Genomic DNA, 19,873 nt, shown 5'->3' with positions numbered 1-19,873 from the left:
GGACACTCGCTTCCAGGGCTGGCACCTCGCTGCCGGGTACCTCTGCCATCCCGCGGGGACGTGGGGCAGGAGCTGGACCCCCAGGGACATCCCTGGGGACGGCGGGACAGGGGGAGGACGGGGCAGAGCCAGGGGACTGGCCCCAGGGCCTTTATTTGCCATCGGCAAACGCCCAGAACTATTCCCACCACGGGGAAAGCGGGAGAGGGAAGGAGCCAGCCCAGCCCTGCCCTGACCCCCAGCAGATGCAGGCAGGACCCCCCCTCACCCCCCAAATGTGGAGCAGGATGAGACCCGGGGAAGCTTCACCCCGGCCTTCAGCAGCACCAAAAATGGGGCTAGAACTGGCTCTGGTTCTTTCGAGGGGCTCTCCTAAAGGAGGGGAGCCACAGGATGAGGAGGACATGTTTGACACTGGAAGAGGGGAGATTGAGATGAGATGTGGGGAAGAAGTTCTTTGCTGTGAGGGTGGTGAGAGCCTGGCCCAGGTTGCCCAGAGAAGCTGTGGCTGCCCCATCCCTGGAGGGGTTCAAGGCCAGGTTGGACGGGGCTTGGAGCAACCTGCTCTGGTGGGAGGTGTCCCTGCCCAGGGCAGGGGGTGGCACTGGATGGGCTTTAAGGTCCCTTCCAACCCAAACCATTCTGTGATTCTATGAAAACCCACCCTCTGCTCTCCTGGGCACCAGGGCGCTGGTATCACCCTCCCCGTCTGGCAGCATCCCACCCCGGGGTGCCAGCACAGGGATGCTGGGGAAGGAGAAGGGACGTGCCAGGCACCTTACCCCAGGGTCTGCAGCGGGCAGGCGGGATGCCGGAGCTGCTGGCAGAGCTGCAGGACACCGTCGGCTCCCAGCTCGTTGTCGCTCAGGTCCAGGCAGGTGAGATGGGGACTCTCCACCAGCCGAGCGGCCAGGGCTCAGCAGCAGGCGCCCGTCAGCCGGCAGCTCCCCAGCTGAGCTGAGCTCCCACCGGGCCCCTCTTACTGCAGGGTCCGCAGCTGGCAGTTGCGGCGCTGGAGCCCCTCGCACAGCAAATGCACGCCGGCATTGCGCAGCCCCTCGCTGAAGGACAGATCCAGCTCCTCAAGGCACGGGCTGGTGGCCAGCACGGTGGCAAGGTCCTCACAGCAGGCGCTGGTCAAGTGGGAGTACCACTGCCTGCCGGAGACCCGTGGGAAAGACCCTCAGAGCCAGCCCAAGACACCCCCGGTGATGGTCACCACCCGGGTGCCACTGCTTTTGAGCTCCTCACCCTGGGAGAGTGGCATAGAGGGCTGATGCCACCCCAGAGGGACTTTTTGGGGTCTCCAAAAGGCTCTGTGCTCCACCCTGGGGGTTTGGCCACCTGGGAGGTGCCCGTGGTTGTGCCCATGGGATGCCAGGGGGATGCCCAGAGGTTCCAGATGGATGCCCGGGGAGATGCCCGGGATAACTCACCGCAGGACACGCAGGTGGCAGCCAGGCTGCTGCAGCCCCTCACAGAGCAGGTGCACGCCGCCGTCACCCAGTGTGCCATCGCCCAGCTCCAGCCGGGCCAGGGTGGGGTGTTGGGCCAGTAGTCCCGCCAGCTCGGCACAGCAGCTCTCAGACAACGCGCACCACTGCAGCCTGCGGGGAGGGACGCAGAGAACAGACCAGGTTGTCACAGCTGCCTTAGCTGCCCACCCCATTCCCCCTGCCACCCAGCCAATCGGCATGGAGGGTCCACACACACCCCCCACCTGACCAATCAGCATGGAAGGACCAGACCTACTCTTAGCACAGCCAATCAGCATGGAGGGACCGCAGCCCCAACCACCCACTGCAGGGCCAATTAGCATGGAGGGTCCACACCCACCCACCATATGGCCAACCAGCTTGGAAGGACCACACCCTCCCCACCATAGGACCAATCAGCTTGGAAGAGCTCCACCCACCCACCCAATCCATGGCCAATTAGCATGAAGGGACCACACACACCCACAGCCAATCAGAATAGAAGGACCACACCTGCCCACCATATGGCCAATCAGCTTGCAAGGGCTCCATCCACCTTGCCATACCATGGCCAACCAGCATGGGGGGACCACCCTCACTCACCGTATAACCAATCAGCATGGATGGACCACACCAACCTATGGCCAGTCAGCACAGATGGACCACCCCCACCCGTGGCCAATGGTGGCCACATGCCAGCAGCAGTACCGTGGCCACCATTTGGGCTGAGCGTGGTGGACAGGTCTCTTACCGGAGTGCCCGCAGGCTGCTGCCCGGGTGCCGCAGCGCCCGGCAGAGTGGCTGGATGGGGACCTGCGGCTCCTCGTGCCACCGCTCAGCGAGGGGACGGGGACCTCCTCCTGCTCCCGAGGCACCGAAGCTGCAGGGGGACAGAGAACTCGGAGGCACGGGCACCCATCACTGGGAGGTCCCAGCATTGGCACCGGCACAAAACCACCCCCAGGCAGAGCTCACCACCAGCTCATGGTGGGGGTCTCCTCAGGAGAGACCTCCCTGGCTTTGGAGATGTGAAGGACCATGAGCAAATGTCAGCAGCGGGGATCTCCCCTTGGATGTGAGAAGGGGGACGTGAAGCTGAACATGGGCGTGGAGGAGACCTTTTGGGCTGGGGAGGTTGAGCTGAGATGCTCCATCTCCATCAATCCCACCACAGGCAGTGGATGGAGGAGCCTGCGTGATCCTTATTCTCCCCACGAAACTGTTTAATCCTCCGCTGAGGAATTAAACCCCCAGGGAAGGGACAAGCTGCTCTTTGGGTGGAAAGAGCTAAAATGCCTTTAAAAACCATCCGTTGGGTTGGAGGAGAAATCTTTGTGATTTTGGGTCACTAGGGCAGAAAAGGGCAGGACTTACCGAGGCACCGACGTGGCCACCTCGTCCCTGGTCTCCTGCTGGTGGAAGGAGCATCCCCGGAGGGTGACACAGCCCAGCCCGTCCCACTGCCTGATGCAGAAGGAAAGAGCCATTTGGTCGTAGAGGGACAACTTGATGTCCTGCAGGTCTACATCGGTGAAACGACCCAACGCACTTTGCGCAAAGCTTTTGTCGTTCATCTCGAACAAAAAGTGGAAAGTGTCCAACTGCGTAACCTTCAGCGCTTGGCCAGGCTGGGAGATGTCCCTGTGCCTCCCCTGAAGCCACTTCAGCGTATCTTCCCTGGCTCGGGGTGAAATTCTGCACCCGATGCTTTCATCCAGGTACTCTATTGATTTTTGGCTTAGCAGACCAAAGAGGAACCGCGCCGTTAAGTTCAAATCCTTCCTGGACTCGCTGTAGCTTTCTAATAACATATTTACGTCCTTCGTGAGGGCCCCCGAGTCACCAACCATCTCCTCATCCTCCTCCAGAACGTAAAACATTGCCGCAAAAAACTCCTGGAGGTGCAGGTGGCTGAAGCTGTAGACGTTCCCGTGGCCTACGCCTTTCTTGGAGATCTTCTCACTGAGGAAGAGGGGGAGGAGTTGTGGCTGGTCCAAGCCACGGTCCTTGATTTCCTTCTCCTCGAAGAGGACCTTGTGCTTCCCAGATGCCCTCGGCGGCCAAGGAGCAGAGCTTGCCCAGGAACTGCTGGAGGTCCTGTGGGTTGTCCCTGCCTCTGCACCTCATTAACCGGGAGAGGTAAAAATTTGTGGCCGTTTCTGTGCTTTGTGGTGGCTTTGCCTGGGCTTGCAGAGCTGCATCTTTTCAACACCAACCCCCCACCTCCCGCCCCCCTTTCACCTTGCCCCGCTCCGTGTCCCACCAATCCCGGCCAGGCCACGTCCATGACATGGACCTGATGGAGCGGGTCCAGAGGAGGGCCACCAAAATGATCAGGGGGCTGGAGCACCTCTCCTATGAGGACAGACTGAGGGAGCTGGGGTTGTTTAGCTTGGAGAAAAGGAGGCTCCGGGGAGACCTCATAGCGGCCTTCCAGTACCTGAGGGGGGCCTACAGGAAGGCTGGGGAGGGTCTGTTTACAAAGGCCTGCAGTGACAGGACGAGGGGCAGTGGTTTTAAGTTGGAGAAGGGGAGATTTAGATTGGATATTAGGAAAAAATTCTTTACCATGAGGGTGGTGGAACACTGGAACAGGTTGCCCAGGGAGGTGGTTGAGGCCCCTTCCCTTGAGATATTCAAGGTGAAGCTCGACGAGGCCCTGGGCAACCTGGTCTAGTTGGGGGTGTCCCTGCTGACTGCGGGGAGGTCGGACTAGATGACCTTTGGAGGTCCCTTCCGGCCTGGACCAATCTATGAATCTATGAATCTATGAATCCGTGCCACTCGGCACCGAAGGATCCCACCAGGTCCCTCTGCCGTGGGTGGCTCGGCCCCGTCCTAGTCCTCAAAGGCAACCGGGACCTCGAGGGAGCTCCTGCTCCTTTCCACCCCCCGCGCCCACCGTTTTTGGGGGGTGCTCGGTCCCAGCTGAGCCAGGTGGGTGTCGTCCCCGTCCCCCCCCGCCACTTCCCGGTGTTGGCTCCGTGTCCTGTGTTGTCGTACTCCCCCCCCATCAGTGGCGTCACCGCGGGCAGATGCGGCTGTGGTTGAGCAAGGCGTTATCGGTAGGGCCGCAGGTGGCCGGGGAGCCACGGGCGGTTCGATGCCGACGCCATGTCCCCACCGAGGCTGGGGGTTGGGGGGGGGGCGGGGGACGGGGACGAAAAAACCACCTCCTTCCTGCCCCGGGGACACAGCTGCCGGCAGCAGCGTGGTGGCACCGCCATGTGCTGCCAGCCTTCACGAGGCGCCGGGGACGTGCCACCTGCAGGCAGCGCCGGCAGCCGGGGGGCTGCTTCCACCTCAGTGTCCCCCCCTGGGGTCTCCAGACATCCTCCCCCCGGGAGGGGGACGTGTCCCCCAGCATGCTGGGGCCTTTGGGGTTTGTCACGTGCCACGGCTTTGGTAGGTTATGGGGTGAATCCTGTCGCCGTTGGGGTTGAGCACTTGAAGGGTGAGGGTGATCCCATAACGGGGTCACCCCCACGGTGGGGGGGGGGGACAGGGGCGGGAAGGGCCCACGCACCCCGTGGTGGCTGCAGGTGCCCTGGGTGGGGGCTGGCTCCCCCCCTCCCACCCCGGGACACATCCGGGCGCCGACGCGCCGTGGCGAGGTGTGTGACGCCAGAAGCGGAGCTGAGGCTCATATTTGGGCATGGAGCAGGTTATTGGAGGATGGGGCCCCCGCTGGCGGGGAGATCACCCCCCGATAACGGCACAGACGCTGATGCCACCCCCCTCCATTGGCTCCCGGTTTCGGGGCTGCTTATATATCACCCGCCCCACACTCAGGGTTGGGGAGGGGAGGTCCGGGACGGCAGGATGGTGCCCATCGGGGTGTTGGGGCTGCTCTTGTGCGTGCGGCTCTGCGGGGGTGAGTGGTGGGTGGGGGGCAGCCGTGGGGCACAGACACCTGCCCCCCTCAGCCCTCCCAGCCCTGAGCACCCTCCTTTGCCGCAGGCACGGGGGAGCTGCGGCTGGTGGGGGGCGGCGGGCGCTGCGCCGGGCGGGTGGAGGTGAAGCACAACGGCGAGTGGGGCTCCGTCTGCACGTATGACTTCGACTTGGACGCCAACTGGGCCACCGTGGTGTGCCGGCAAGTGGGCTGCGGCTCGGTGGCCAGGGCGTCCGTCTTCGCTCCGTTTGGGGAGGCCACCGGCCGGATCTGGCTCCAGCCCTTCTGCCGGGGCACCGAGAAGAAGCTGGAGGAGTCTCCCCAATTGGGCTGGGGACAGAACTTCTGCAGCCACAAGTGGGACGTTGGGGTGACCTGCACAGGTGAGGAGGGGGCAAATGGCTGTGCCGGGACACCCGCTGTGTGCCGGGGTGTCCCCCAGCCATGCTGAAGCCGTGCCGGTGCCCCCGGTGCAGACGCGGTGGAGCTGCGGCTGGCGGCCGGCGAGGGTCCCTGTGCCGGGAGGGTGGAGGTGAAGCTGCAGGGACGCTGGGGCACGGTGGCGGATGCTGACTGGGACATGGAGGACGCCGAGGTGGTGTGCCAGCAGCTGGGCTGTGGCTCGGCCGCCGGCGCCTACGCCGCTGCCGAGCGCTTCGGCCAAGGGGACGGCCCCATCAGCCTGGCAGTGATTGACTGCAAGGGGACCGAGACCACCCTCTGGGACTGCGAGATCCGCGGCTGGGGACCCTACGTATTTCTTCACGTCTTCGACGTCTCCGTCGTCTGCCAAGGTAGGAGCCGGGCGATGGTGGGGACACACCGGTCCCGGCACGTTCCCCGCACCGGTCACCCCCGTTTCCTCTGCCGGTAGGGTTTGCCCGGCTGGTCGGTGGCCCCGGTGCCTGTGCCGGGCGGCTGGAGGTGCGGCGTGGCCAAGCCTGGGTGGGCGTTTGCCAGGACGACGTGGACATCAAGATGGCCCAGGTGGTCTGCCGGGCGCTGGGCTGCGGCGAGGCGCTGGCCGTCCCCGGCAGCGGCCGCTTTGAGGCTGGAACGGGGCCGTTATGGGAGGGGGGGTTCAACTGCACCGGCACCGAGCCCCTCCTCGCCTCCTGCGCCCGCCGGCCAGCCCGTGGCCAGGTCTGCTCCGGCCACGCCACCATCATCTGCTCCCGTAAGCACTTGGGGACACCGGGGAGGGTGCTGGGGGGTCCCCGTGCCGTCCCCCCACCCCAACGACCTTTTTGCCGCAGCCTACACCGGTTTCCGTCTGGCGGGCAACGGCTCGGGCTGTGCTGGGAGGGTGGAGGTGGAGGCCGGTGGGACGTGGGGGTCCCTCTGCGCCACCGGTTGGGACCTGCCCGACGCCCATGTCCTCTGCCACCACCTCGGCTGCGGCCCCTCCGCCGCCACCGTGCCACCGGGAGGCTCCTTCGGCGGCGGGGACGGGCCGCTGCGGCCGGATGCCTTTGGCTGCGATGGGAGTGAGCGGCACCCGGGCGAGTGCCCCACGGTGGTGCTGGGGGAGCCCCCCTGCCCCTCCGGCCACGCTGCCGCTGTCAACTGCTCAGGTCGGTATGGCCGGTAAAAAGCCTTAAGGGGACTTTTGGGACACCCCAAAAGTGGGGAGCAGAGGAAGCAGGACCATTTTGGGGTGAAGGGAAGGCTGATCCAGGGCCCTGCCGTGCCCCCACGGCTCCGCCGGGGATGTTGTAGGTGTCGCCGAGCCCCTGCGGCTGGTGGAGGGGGAGAGCCGGTGCGACGGGCGGCTGGAGGTTGCCACAAGCCCCGGTGCCTGGGCCAGCGTGCCGGCAGGGCTGTGGGACGCGCAGGGTGCCACCGTGGTGTGTCGGCAGCTGGGCTGCGGCGTGCCGGAGAAGGTCTACGCTGTGCCGGCCTTGGGCACTGTGGCGCTGCCGGGGCTGTGGTGTGACGGCACCGAGGAGAACCTGGCCCAGTGCAACATCTCGGGGCCAGCCACAACCCCGACCGAGGAGGTGGCCAGCACCCCGACCGGCAGCCCCGGGGAAGTGGCCACCACCCCGACCGGCAGCCCTGGCGAGGTGGGCACCACCCCGACCGGCAGCCCCGAGGAAGTGGCCACGACCCTGACCGGCAGCCCCGAGGAGGTGGCCATCATCTGCTCAGGTGAGTGACCCGGGAAGGGTCCGGGGGTGCCAGCACCCCGAGCGGCCACCCCATCTCGGTCCCCTCCATGCCCCACAGGCAGCCGGCGGGTGAGACTGGCCGGTGGCTCCGGGCACTGCGCCGGGAGGGTGGAGGTCTACGTCAAGGGCACCTGGTCCACTGTCTGCCAGGAAAATTGGGACCTCCCAGATGCCACCGTCGTCTGCCGCCAGCTGGGCTGCGGAACGGCGCTGGAGGCACTCGGCTCCGATGGCTTCGGTCCCGGCACGGGGCCACCATGGCCGGATGCCGGTGGCTGTGCCGGGAGCGAGGCGTCTCTCTGGGATTGCCCGTCTCTGGCACGGCACGGCTGCCGTCGCGGTGGCGGGGCGAGTGCCATCTGCTCAGGTCAGTGCCCTGCACCCCCAGACCATGGGGACCATCCCCCCTGGGGGGTTCCTGGCCCATCCGTGCCATGACACCCCCCTCATCCCCCCTGTACCCCCTTGCAGAGCATCGCTCCCTGCGGCTGGTGGGTGGCAGAGGCCGCTGCAGCGGGCACCTGGAGGTGTTCTACAACGGGACGTGGGGCCGCGTGTGTGCCAGGGGCACCAGCCCCGACACGTCCACCGCCGTCTGTGAGCAGCTGGGCTGCGGGGCCAGGGGGAGTCTGGTGGCCGCCCCGTCCCCGTCGCCGTCCCCCGCCTGGCTGGCCTGGGTGGGCTGCGAGAAGGGGACCCGCTCGCTCTGGCGCTGCCCCTCGGCACCCTGGCACCTGCAGGCTTGCAGCCCCGATGGGGACGCCCACGTTGCTTGTGATGGGGACAGCGGGACGCCCACCCCGTCCCCAGGGAGCAGCTGCCCGGAGGGTGCCACTTGCACAGGTAGCTCTGCCCGTGCCGGCAGCCCCCCCACGCCGGGCTGGCTGGGGTCCCCGCCATCACACCCCCTGGTGATGTCCCCGCAGATGTCCCCAGCAGCACCACGGTGGCGGCAACATCGAGGCCAGTGCCGGTGCCCACGGTCCTGTGCGTGGTCCTGGGGACCCTGCTGTGCCTGGCCCTGGGCGCCCTGGCCGTGCAGACGTGCCGTGCCCGCGCTCGGTGCCGAGGTGGGTCCCAGCAGGAGGGTTTGGGGGTCCCGGGGCTCCCCACCATGGGGCAGCTCGACCCCGGTGCTACCCACGGTGCCACCGCCCCGGCTGAGCGCTGCGGGTCATCTCAGGCCCTGGCAGAGTCACAGACGCCATCTCTGATGCCATCTACGAGGAGCTGGACTACACCGTGACACCTGAGTACCAGGAGGTGCCCAGTCGCCCAGGTCGGTGCAGCCCCCCCATGCCCGGTGGTTGTCCCTGAAGAAGGGGGAGGCTCGTCCCCATGGTGTGGGGGTGTCCCTGGTGCTACCGTGGCCCCGGTCTGCGGTGAGGGGCCGTGGCTGCCCTCGGTGCCGGCTCCGGCCACCCCCTGACACCCCGTCCTCCCCCCGCCAGGCTCCCCATTGGAGGGGTCGGGGACAAAGCTGCCGTATTACACCGGGGACAGCGAGGAGGAGAACGACCCCAAGGCAGCCTCAGGTAGGGGCAGAGGGGCAGCAACCCTGTGGGGAGCCCTGGGGAGAGGGGACACGGCCAGGCACTGGGGAGCCAAGGGGACATGGACCCCCCAACCCCGCCTCGCCCAGCTCTGCTGCCACTCATTAGCGTACAGCAAAACATCCTTTCCCTGGTCATTAATCCCTGCTGCAGCTCTGGCTGAGACCCTGCAGCCCCAGAGCCACCAGGACACCCCCGGTGGCGTGGCTGGAGGTGGGCGTGGCACAGTCAGACCCCCTGCCAGAGCCCCCGGTTCACCCCCATCCACCCCCGTGCCTGTCCCAGACTCCCCTGCCCAGCCCGAGCACGGCCCCCTTAACGGCTACGATGATGCTGCGGCCGTGCTGGAAGAGCCCCCCGCTGCCGGCACTGGGGACATCTCCGAGGGGGTGGCACGGAGGAGCTGGAGCTGTGTCCCACCCACAGGTAAGAGGGGCCACGGCCCCCCTGTCCCCTGCAGAGCCACCTCTGGGGGGGGCTTGGTTCTGGCAGCAGGCAGGGAGAAGGTGGCCCATGCATGGGGGCAAGACCCCCACCAGGGTGTGGCAGGAGGGACACGAAGCAGCCCCCAAAAGGGACTGGCCTTTGGTGTCCCTTAAGGTGGGAGCTCACCCCCGCCAAGTCCCCACGGAGCCACAAGGGACCCCCCGGCAGAGCCCCCGGGGGACACCAACTATGACGACGTGGGCATCAGCACCCTGGGGACATCGCTGTGAGGACACCCGGGCCACAGCACGGGAGTCCCTGGGGACACGCCTGCAGGGTGATGGGGCTCTGTCCCCACAAAGGGGTGGCCCTGCCCACAGAGGAGGTCACCTCTCCCTGCCCATGACCACGGCACAGCGGCAAAACAGCTCCCATGTCCCCAGCGGAGGGGTTTTTTTTTTTTATTACTTCATTGTGAATTTATCCTTTTTTTGTTTTTCTATTAAAACCCCAGACTGGGTGGACACTCGCTTCCAGGGCTGGCACCTCACTGCCGGGTACCTCTGCCATCCCGCGGGGACGTGGGGCAGGAGCTGGACCCCCAGGGACATCCCTGGGGACGGCGGGACAGGGGGAGGACGGGGCAGAGCCAGGGGACTGGCCCCGGGGCCTTTATTTGCCATCGGCAATCGCCCAGAACTATTCCCACCACGGGGAAAGCAGGAGAGGGAAGGAGCCAGACCAGCCCTGCCCTGACCCCCAGCAGATGCAGGCAAGATCCCCCCTAACCCCCCAAGTGTGGGGCAGGATGAGACCCAGGGAGGCTTCGCCGCGGCCTTCAGCAGCACCAAAAATGGGGCTAGAACTGGCTCCGGTTGTTTCGAGGGGCTCTCCTAAAGGAGGGGAGCCCCTTCCTGTCCCCCGCGCCCGGCAGGACCCCCCGGTGGAACGGCAGCCGGGCCATGGCCCCCGCCTGCGGCACCTCCTGCTCCAGGAGGTACCCAATCTTCAGGTGGGGCTTCAGTGTCCTCAGGGTGTCCAGCTCCTGCAGCGCTGCCTCACTCAACCCCGACGTGCTCAGGCTTTAAATGGAGGGGAAAAAAAGGAGAAGAGCTGTTAAAATCCATCCATGCAGTGGAATGAAGCCGGGGGGAGAGCAGCCCCGAGGGGAACTTGGGGATGTTTGTGGATGAGAAGCTCAACCTATGCGCTGGCAGGCCAGAAAGCCCCCCGCATCCCGGGCTGCATCCCCAGCAGCGTGGCCAGCAGGGTCGAGGGGGGATTCTGTCCCTCTGCTCCGCTCTGGGGAGACCTCCCCCAGTGCTGCCTCCAGCTGTGGGGCCAACAACAGCAGAAGGACATGGACCTCTTGGAGCGGGGCCAGAGGAGGCCACGGAGATGCTGGGAGGGCTGGAGCCCCTCTGCTGTGAGGACAGGCTCAGAGAGTTGGAGTGGTTCAGCCTGGAGAAGAGAAGGCTCCGGGGAGACCTTGGAGCCCCTTCCAGTCCCTCAAGGGGCTCCAGGAAAGCTGGGGAGGGACTCTGGATCAGGGAGGGGAGCCATAGGAGGAGAGGGAAGGGTTTGACACTGGAAGAGGGGAGATTGAGCTGAGATGTGGGGAAGAAGTTCTTTGCTGTGAGGGTGGTGAGAGCCTGGCCCAGGTTGCCCAGAGAAGCTGTGGCTGCCCCATCCCTGGAGGGGTTCAAGGCCAGGTTGGAGGGGGCTTGGAGCAACCTGGTGTGGTGGGAGGTGTCCCTGCCCAGGGCAGGGGGTGGCACTGGATGGGCTTTAAGGTCCCTTCCAACCCAAACCATTCTGTGATTCTATGAAAACCCACCCTCTGCTCTCCTGGGCACCAGGACGCTGGTATCACCCTCCCTGCCTGGCAGCATCCCACCCCGGGGTGCCAGCACAGGGATGCTGGGGAAGGAGAAGGGACGTGCCAGGCACTTTACCCCAGGGTCTGCAGCGGGCAGGCGGGATGCCGGAGCTGCTGGCAGAGCTGCAGGACACCGTCGGCTCCCAGCTCGTTGTCGCTCAGGTCCAGGCAGGTGAGATGGGGACTCTCCACCAGCCGAGCGGCCAGGGCTCGGCAGCAGGCGCCCGTCAGCCGGCAGCTCCCCAGCCTGTGGAGACAAAGAGGGACACGGGGTTTGACCCGCTGCTTGATGAGCTGCTCCGGGTGGGAAGGAGGGGACACCGGCCGGCCCCCCCGGCCCCTTACTGCAGGGTCTGCAGCTGGCAGTTGCGGCGCTGGAGCCCCGCGCACAGCAAATGCACGCCGGCATCGCGCAGCCCCTTGCTGAAGGACAGATCCAGCTCCTCCAGGCACGGTGGCAAGGTCCTCGCAGCAGGCGCTGGTCAAGCGGGAGTACCACAGCCTGCCGGAGACCCGTGGGAAAGACCCTCAGAGCCAGCCCAAGACACCCGCGGTGATGGTCACCACCCTGGTGCCACTGCTTTTGAGCTCTTCACCCTGGGAGAGTGGGATAGAGGGCTGATGCCACCCCAGAGGGACTTTTTGGGGTCTCCAAAAGGCTCTGTGCTCCACCCTGGGGGTTTGGCCACCTGGGAGATGACCGTGGTTGTGCCCATGGGATGCCAGGGGGATGCCCAGAGGTTCCAGATGGATGCCTGGGGGGATGCCTGGGGTCACTCACCGCAGGACACACAGGCGGCAGCCAGGCTGCTGCAGCCCCTCGCAGAGCAGGTGCACGCTGCCGTCACCCAGTGTGCCATCGCCCAGCTCCAGCCGGGCCAGGGTGGGGTGTTGGGCCAGTAGCTCCGCCAGCTCGGCATAGCAGCTCTCGGACAACCCGCACCACGGCAGCCTGCGGGGAGGGACGCAGAGAACAGACCAAGTCATCACACCGCAGGGAACGGACCAGGTCGTCACAGCTGCCTTGGCTGCCCACCCCATTCCCCCTGCTACCCAGCCAATCGGCATGGAGGGTCCACACCCACCCACCACCTGACCAATCAGCATGGAAGGACCAGACCTACTCTTAGCACAGCCAATCAGCATGGAGGGACCGCAGCCCCATCCACCCACTGCAGGGCCAATTAGCATGGAGGGTCCACACCCACCCACCATATGGCCAATCAGCATGGAAGGACCATACCTACCTTACCATATGGTCAATCAGCATAGAGGGACCACACCCACCCTACCATAGGACCAATCAGCTTGGAAGGGCTCCACCCACCCACCCATATCTTGGCCAATTAGCATGGAGGGACCATACCAATCCATGGCCAATCAGCATGGAGGGACCACACACACCCACAGCCAATCACAAGCTGCTCTTTGGGTGGAAAGAGCTAAAGTGCCTTTAAAAGCCATCCGTTGGGTTGGAGGAGAAATCTTTGTGATTTTGGGTCACTAGGGCAGAAAAGGGCAGGACTTACCGAGGCACCGACGTGGTCACCTCGTCCCTGGTCTCCTGCTGCTGGAAGGAGCATCCCTGGAGGGTGACGCAGCCCAGCCCGTCCCACTGCCTGATGCAGAAGGAAAGAGCCATTTGGTCGTAGAGGGACAACTTGATGTCCTGCAGGTCTACATCGGTGAAACGACCCAACGCACTTTGCGCAAAGCTTTTGTCGTTCATCTCGATGAAAAAGTGGAAAGTGTCCAACTGCGTAACCTTCAGCGGTTGGCCGGGCTGGGAGATGTCCCTGTGCCTCCCCTGAAGCCACTTCAGCGTATCTTCCCTGGCTCGGGGTGAAATTCTGCACCCGATGCTTTCATCCAGGTACTCTATTGATTTTTGGCTTAGCAGACCAAAGAGGAACCGCGCTGTTAAGTTCAAATCCTTCCTGGACTCGCTGTAGCTTTCGAATAACATATTTACGTCCTTTGTGAGAGCCCCCGAGTCACCAACCATCTCCTCATCCTCCTCCAGAACGTAAAACATTGCCGCAAAAAACTCCTGGAGGTGCAGGTGGGTGAAGCTGTAGACGTTCCCATGGCCTACGCCTTTCTTGGAGATCTTCTCGTTGAGGAAGAGGGGGAGGAGTTGTGGCTGGTCCAAGCCACGGTCCTTGATTTCCTTCTCCTCGAAGAGGACCTTGTGCTTCCAGGTGCCCTCGGTGGCCAAGGAGCAGAGCTTGCCCAGGAACTGCTGGAGGTCCTGCGGGTTGTCCCTGCCTCTGCACCTCATTAACCAGGAGAGGTCAAAATTTGTGGCCGTTTCTGTGCTTTGTGGTGGCTTTGCCTGGGCTTGCAGAGCTGCAGCTTTTCAACGCACACCCCTGCCTTCCCTCCCCGTCACCTTGCCCCGCTCCCTGTCCCACCAATCCCGGCCAGGCCACGGCCATCCGCGCCGCTCGGCACTGAAGGATCCCACCAGGTCCCTCCGCCGTGGGTGGCTCGGCCCCGTCATCATCCTCAAAGGCAACCGGGACCTCGAGGGAGCTCCTGCTCCTTTCTACCCCCCACGCCCACCGTTTTTGGGGGGTGCTCGGTCCCGGCTGAGCCAGGTGGGTGTTGTCCCTGTGTCCCCCCTGCCACTTCCCAGTGTTGGCTCCGTGTCCTGTGTTGTCGTACTCCCCCCTCCATCAGCAGCATCACCGCGGGCAGATGCGGCTGTGGTTGAGCACGACGTTATCGGTAGGGCCACAGGTGGCCGGGGAGCCACGGGCGGTTCGATGCCGACGCCGTGTCCCCGCCGAGGCCGGGGGTGGGGGGGGTGATGGGGACGAAAAAACCACCTCCTTCCTGCCCCGGGGACACAGCTGCCGGCAGCGTGGTGGCACCGCCATGTGCTGCCAGCCTTCACGAGGCGCCAGGGACGTGCCACCTGCAGGCAGCGCCGGCAGCCGGGGGGCTGCTTTCACCTCAGTGTCTCCCCCTGGGGTCTCCAGGCATCCCCCCCCCGGGAGGGGGACGTGTCCCCCAGCATGCTGGGGCCTTTGGGGTTTGTCACATGCCATGGCTTTGGTAGGTTTTGGGGTGAATCCTGTCGCCGTTGGGATTGAGCACTTGAAGGGTGAGGGTGATCCCGTAACGGGGTCACACCCACGGTGGGGGGGGGGACAGGGGCAGGAAGGGCCCACGCACCCCGTGGTGGCTGCAGGTGCCCTGGGTGGGGGCTGGCTCCCCCCCTCCCACCCCGGGACACATCCGGGCGCCGACGTGCCGTGGCGAGGTGTGTGACGCCAGAAGCGGAGCCGAGCCTCATATTTGGGCACGGAGCAGGTTATTGGAGGACGGGGCCCCACCGGCGGGGAGATCACCCCCTGATAATGGCACAGACGCTGCCGCCGCCCCCCTCCATTGGCTCCCGGTTTCGGGGCTGCCTATATATCACCCGCCCCACGTCTTGGTGTTGGGGAAGGGGGGTCCGGGACGGCAGGATGGTGCCCATCGGGGTGTTGGGGCTGCTCTTGTGCGTGCGGCTCTGCGGGGGTGAGTGGCGGGTGGGGGGCGGCCGTGGGGCACAGACACCTGCCCCATTAACCCCCCCCAGCCCTGAGCACCCTCCTTTGCAGCAGGCACCGGGGAGCTGCGGCTGGTGGGGGGCGGCGGGCGCTGTGCCGGGCGGGTGGAGGTGAAGCACAACGGCGAGTGGGGCTCCGTCTGCATGTATGACTACGACTGGGATGCCAACTGGGCCACCGTGGTGTGCCGGCAACTGGGCTGCGGCTCGGTGGCCAGGGCATCTGTCTTCGCCCCGTTCGGGGAGGCCACCGGCCAGATCTGGCTCCAGCCCTTCTGCCGGGGCACCGAGAAGAAGCTGGAGGAGTGTTACCACTTGGGCTGGGGTCAGCACTTCTGCGGCCACAGGTGGGACGCTGGGGTGACCTGCAGAGGTGAGGAGGGGGCAAATGGCCGTGCCGGGACACCCGCCGTGTGCCGGGGTGTCCCCCGGCCATGCTGAAGCCGTGCCTGCCCCCGGTGCAGACGCGATGGAGCTGCGGCTGGCGGCCGGCAGGGGTCCCTGTGCCGGGAGGGTGGAGGTGAAGCTGCAGGGACGCTGGGGCACGGTGGCAGATGACTACTGGGACATGGAGGACGCCGAGGTGGTGTGCCAGCATGTGGGCTGTGGCTCGGCCGCCGGCGCCTACAACGCTGCTGAGCGCTTCGGCCAAGGGGACGGCCCCGTCAGCCTGGTACTGATTGACTGCAAGGGGACCGAGACCACCCTCTGGGACTGCGAGATTCGCGGCTGGGGACCCTACGTATTGCCTCACGACTACGACACCTCTGTCGTCTGCCAAGGTAGAAGCCGGGCGATGGTGGGGACACGCCGGTCCCGGCACGTTCCCCGCACCGGTCACCCCCGTTTCCTCTGCTGGTAGGGTTTGCCCGGCTGGTCGGTGGCCCCGGTGCCTGTGCCGGGCGGCTGGAGGTGCGGCGTGGCCAAGCCTGGGTGGGCGTTTGCCAGGACGACGTGGACATGAAGGTGGCCCAGGTGGTCTGCCGGGCGCTGGGCTGCGGCGAGGCGCTGGCCATCCCCGGCAGCGGCCGCTTTGAGGCTGGAACGGGGCCGTTATGGGAGGGGGGGTTCAACTGCACCGGCACCGAGCCCCTCCTCGCCTCCTGCGCCCGCCGGCCGGCCCGTGGCCAGGTCTGCTCCGGCCACGCCACCATCATCTGCTCCCGTAAGCACTTGGGGACACCGGGGAGGGTGCTGGGGGGATCCCCGCGCCGTCCCCCCACCCCAACGCTCTTTTTGCCGCAGCCTACACCGGTTTCCGTCTGGCGGGCAACGGCTCGGGCTGCGCCGGGAGGGTGGAGGTGGAGGCCGGGGGGACGTGGGGGTCCCTCTGCGCCACCGGTTGGGACCTGCCCGACGCCCACGTCCTCTGCCACCACCTCGGCTGCGGCACCGCCACCGTGCCACCGGGAGGCTCCTTCGGCGGCGGGGACGGGCCGCTGTGGCCGGACGCCTTCGGCTGCGATGGGAGCGAGCGGCACCCGGGCGAGTGCCCCACGGTGGTGTTGGGGGAGCCCCCCTGCCCCCCCGGCAACGCTGCCGCCGTCAACTGCTCAGGTCGGTATGGCCGGTAAAAAGCCTTAAGGGGACTTTTGGGACACCCCAAAAGTGGGGAGCGGAGGAAGCAGGGCCATTTTGGGGTGAAGGGAAGGCTGATCCAGGGCCCTGCTTTGTCCCCACGGCTCCGCCGGGGATGTTGTAGGTGTCGCCGAGCCCCTGCAGCTGGTGGAGGGGGAGAGCCGGTGCGACGGGCGGCTGGAGGTTGCCACAAGCCCCGGTGCCTGGGCCAGCGTGCCGGCAAGGCTGTGGGACGCGCAGGGTGCCACCGTGGTGTGCCGGCAGCTGGGCTGCGGCGTGCCGGAGAAGGTCTACACTGTGCCAGGCTTGGGCACCGCGGCGCTGCTGGGGCTGCGGTGTGACGGCACCGAGGAGAACCTGGCCCAGTGCAACATCTCGGGGCCAGCCACAACCCCAACCGAGGAGGTGGCCAGCACCCCGACCGGCAGCCCCGGGGAGGTGGCCACCACCCTGACCCGCAGCCCCAAGGAGGTGGCCATCATCTGCTCAGGTGAGTGACCCGGGAAGGGTCCAGGGGTGCCAGCACCCCGAGCGGCCACCCCATCTCGGTCCCCTCCATGCCCCGCAGGCAGCCGGCGTGTGAGACTGGCCGGTGGCTCCGGGCACTGCGCCGGGAGGGTGGAGGTCTACGTCGAGGGCACCTGGTCCACCGTCTGCCAGGAAAACTGGGACCTCCCGGATGCCACCGTCGTCTGCCGCCAGCTGGGCTGCGGAACGGCGCTGGAGGCACTCGGCTCCGATGGCTTCGGTCCCGGCACGGGGCCACCATGGCCGGATGCCGGTGGCTGTGCCGGGAGCGAGGCGTCTCTCTGGGATTGCCCGTCTCTGGCACGGCACGGCTGCCGTCACGGTGGCGGGGCGAGTGCCATCTGCTCAGGTCAGTGCCCTGCACCCGCAGACCATGGGGACCATCCCCCCTGGTGGGTTCCTGGCCCATCCATGCCATGACACCCCGCTCACCCCCCCTGTACCCCCTTGCAGAGCATCGCTCCCTGCGGCTGGTGCGTGGCAGAGGCCGCTGCAGCGGGCACCTGGAGGTGTTCTACAACGGGACGTGGGGCCGCGTGTGTGCCAGGGGCACCAGCCCCGACACGGCCAACGCCGTCTGTGAGCAGCTGGGCTGCGGGGCCAGGGGGAGTCTGGTGGCCGCCCCGTCCCCGTCGCCGTCCCCTGCCTGGCTGGCCTGGGTGGGCTGCGAGAAGGGGACCCGCTCGCTCTGGCGCTGCCCCTCGGCACCCTGGCACCTGCAGGCTTGCAGCCCCGATGGGGACGCCCACATCACTTGTGATGGGGACAGCGGGACGCCCACCCCGTCCCCAGGGAGCAGCTGCCCGGAGGGTGCCACTTGCACAGGTAGCTCTGCCCGTGCCGGCAACCCCCCCGCGCCGGGCTGGCGAGCTCCTCCCCATCACACCCCCTGGTGGTGTCCCCGCAGATGTCCCCAGCAGCACCACGGTGGCGGCAACATCGAGGCCGGTGCCGGTGCCCACGGTCCTGTGCGTGGTCCTGGGGACCCTGCTGTGCCTGGCCCTGGGCGCCCTGGCCGTGCAGACGTGCCGTGCCCGCGCTCGGTGCCGAGGTGGGTCCCAGCAGGAGGGTTTGGGGGTCCCGGGGCTCCCCACCATGGGGCGGCTCGACCCCGGTGCTACCCACGGTGCCACCGCCCCGGCTGAGCGCTGTGGGTCATCTCAGGCCCTGGCAGAGTCACAGACGCCATCTCTGATGCCATCTACGAGGAGCTGGACTACACCGTGACACCCGAGTACCAGGAGGTGCCCAGTCGCCCAGGTCGGTGCAGCCCCCCCATGCCCGGTGGTTGTCCCTGAAGAAGGGGGAGGCTCGTCCCCATGGTGTGGGGGTGTCCCTGGTCCTACTGTGGCCCCGGTCTGCGGTGAGGGGCCGTGGCTGCCCTCGGTGCCGGCTCCGGCCACCCCCTGACACCCCGTCCTCCCCCCGCCAGGCTCCCCATTGGAGGGGTCGGGGACAAAGCTGCCGTATTACACCGGGGACAGCGAGGAGGAGAACGACCCCAAGGCAGCCTCAGGTAGGGGCAGAGGGGCAGCAACCCCGTGGGGAGCCCTGGGGAGAGGGGACACGGCCAGGCACTGGGGAGCCAAGGGGACATGGACCCCCCAACCCTGCCTCGCCCAGCTCTGCTGCCACTCATTAGCGTACAGCAAAACATCCTTTCCCTGGTCATTAATCCCTGCTGCAGCTCTGGCTGAGACCCTGCAGCCCCAGAGCCACCAGGACACCCCCGGTGGCATGGCTGGAGGGGGGAGTGGCACAGTCAGACCCCCTGCCAGAGCCCCCGGTTCACCCCCATCCACCCCCGTGCCTGTCCCAGACTCCCCTGCCCAGCCCGAGCATGGCCCCCCCAACGGCTACGATGATGCTGCGGCCGTGCTGGAAGAGCCCCCCGCTGCCAGCACTGGGGACATCTCCGAAGGGGTGGCACGGAGGAGCTGGAGCTGTGTCCCACCCACAGGTAAGAGGGGCCACGGCCCCCCTGTCCCCTGCAGAGCCACCCCGGGGCGGGGGGCTTGGTTCTGGCGGCGGGCAGGGAGAAGGTGGCCCATGCATGGGGGCAAGACCCCCGCCAGGGTGTGGCAGGAGGGACACGAAGCAGCCCCCAAAAGGGACTGGCCTTTGGTGTCCCTTAAGGTGGGAGCTCACCTCCGCCAAGTCCCCAAGGAGCCACAAGGGACCCCCCGGCAGAGCCCCCGGGGGACACCAACTATGACGACGTGGGCATCAGCACCCTGGGGACATCGCTGTGAGGACGCCCGGGCCACAGCGCGGGAGTCCCTGGGGACACGCCTGCAGGGTGGTGGGGCTCTGTCCCCACAAAGGGGTGGCCCTGCCCACAGAGGAGGTCACCTCTCCCTGCCCAGGACCACGGCACAGCGGCAAAACAGCTCCCATGTCCCCAGCGGAGGGTTTTTTTTTTTTATTACTTCATTGTGAATTTATCTTTTTTTTGTTTTTCTATTAAAACCCCAGACTGGGTGGACACTCGCTTCCAGGGCTGGCACCTCGCTGCCGGGTACCTCTGCCATCCCGCGGGGACGTGGGGCAGGAGCTGGACCCCCAGGGACATCCCTGGGGACGGCGGGACAGGGGGAGGACGGGGCAGAGCCAGGGGACTGGCCCCGGGGCCTTTATTTGCCATCGGCAAACGCCCAGAACTATTCCCACCACGGGGAAAGCGGGAGAGGGAAGGAGCCAGCCCAGCCCTGCCCTGACCCCCAGCAGATGCAGGCAGGACCCCCCTCACCCCCCAAGTGTGGGGCAGGATGAGACCCAGGGAGGCTTTGCCGTGGCCTTCAGCTGCACC

At 66.4% G+C, this 19,873-nt stretch overlaps 1 protein-coding gene across 1 annotated transcript; it reads left to right on the top strand.

Annotated features, from left to right (window-relative positions):
• Positions 1-5,297: 5,297 nt before the first annotated feature.
• On the top strand, positions 5,298-19,316 carry LOC141465304 (antigen WC1.1-like). Its single transcript, XM_074148656.1, is given in 26 exon segments — positions 5,298-5,349; positions 5,436-5,753; positions 5,847-6,164; positions 6,245-6,547; positions 6,627-6,944; positions 7,090-7,332; positions 7,522-7,908; positions 8,013-8,360; positions 8,468-8,611; positions 8,725-8,820; positions 8,993-9,076; positions 9,380-9,520; positions 9,695-9,806; positions 14,857-14,927; positions 15,014-15,331; positions 15,423-15,740; positions 15,821-16,123; positions 16,204-16,515; positions 16,661-17,026; positions 17,105-17,413; positions 17,518-17,865; positions 17,972-18,115; positions 18,229-18,324; positions 18,497-18,580; positions 18,884-19,024; positions 19,201-19,316. Coding segments are annotated over 26 exon segments (5,790 nt in total).
• Positions 19,317-19,873: the final 557 nt, after the last annotated feature.

Source organism: Numenius arquata, chromosome 6, assembly GCF_964106895.1.
Source record: "Numenius arquata chromosome 6, bNumArq3.hap1.1, whole genome shotgun sequence".
In the NCBI taxonomy this organism is placed as follows: Eukaryota; Metazoa; Chordata; class Aves; order Charadriiformes; family Scolopacidae; genus Numenius; species Numenius arquata.
The sequence above is the reverse complement of the archived record's forward strand: the minus strand, read 5'-3'. Positions and strand labels throughout refer to the sequence as shown.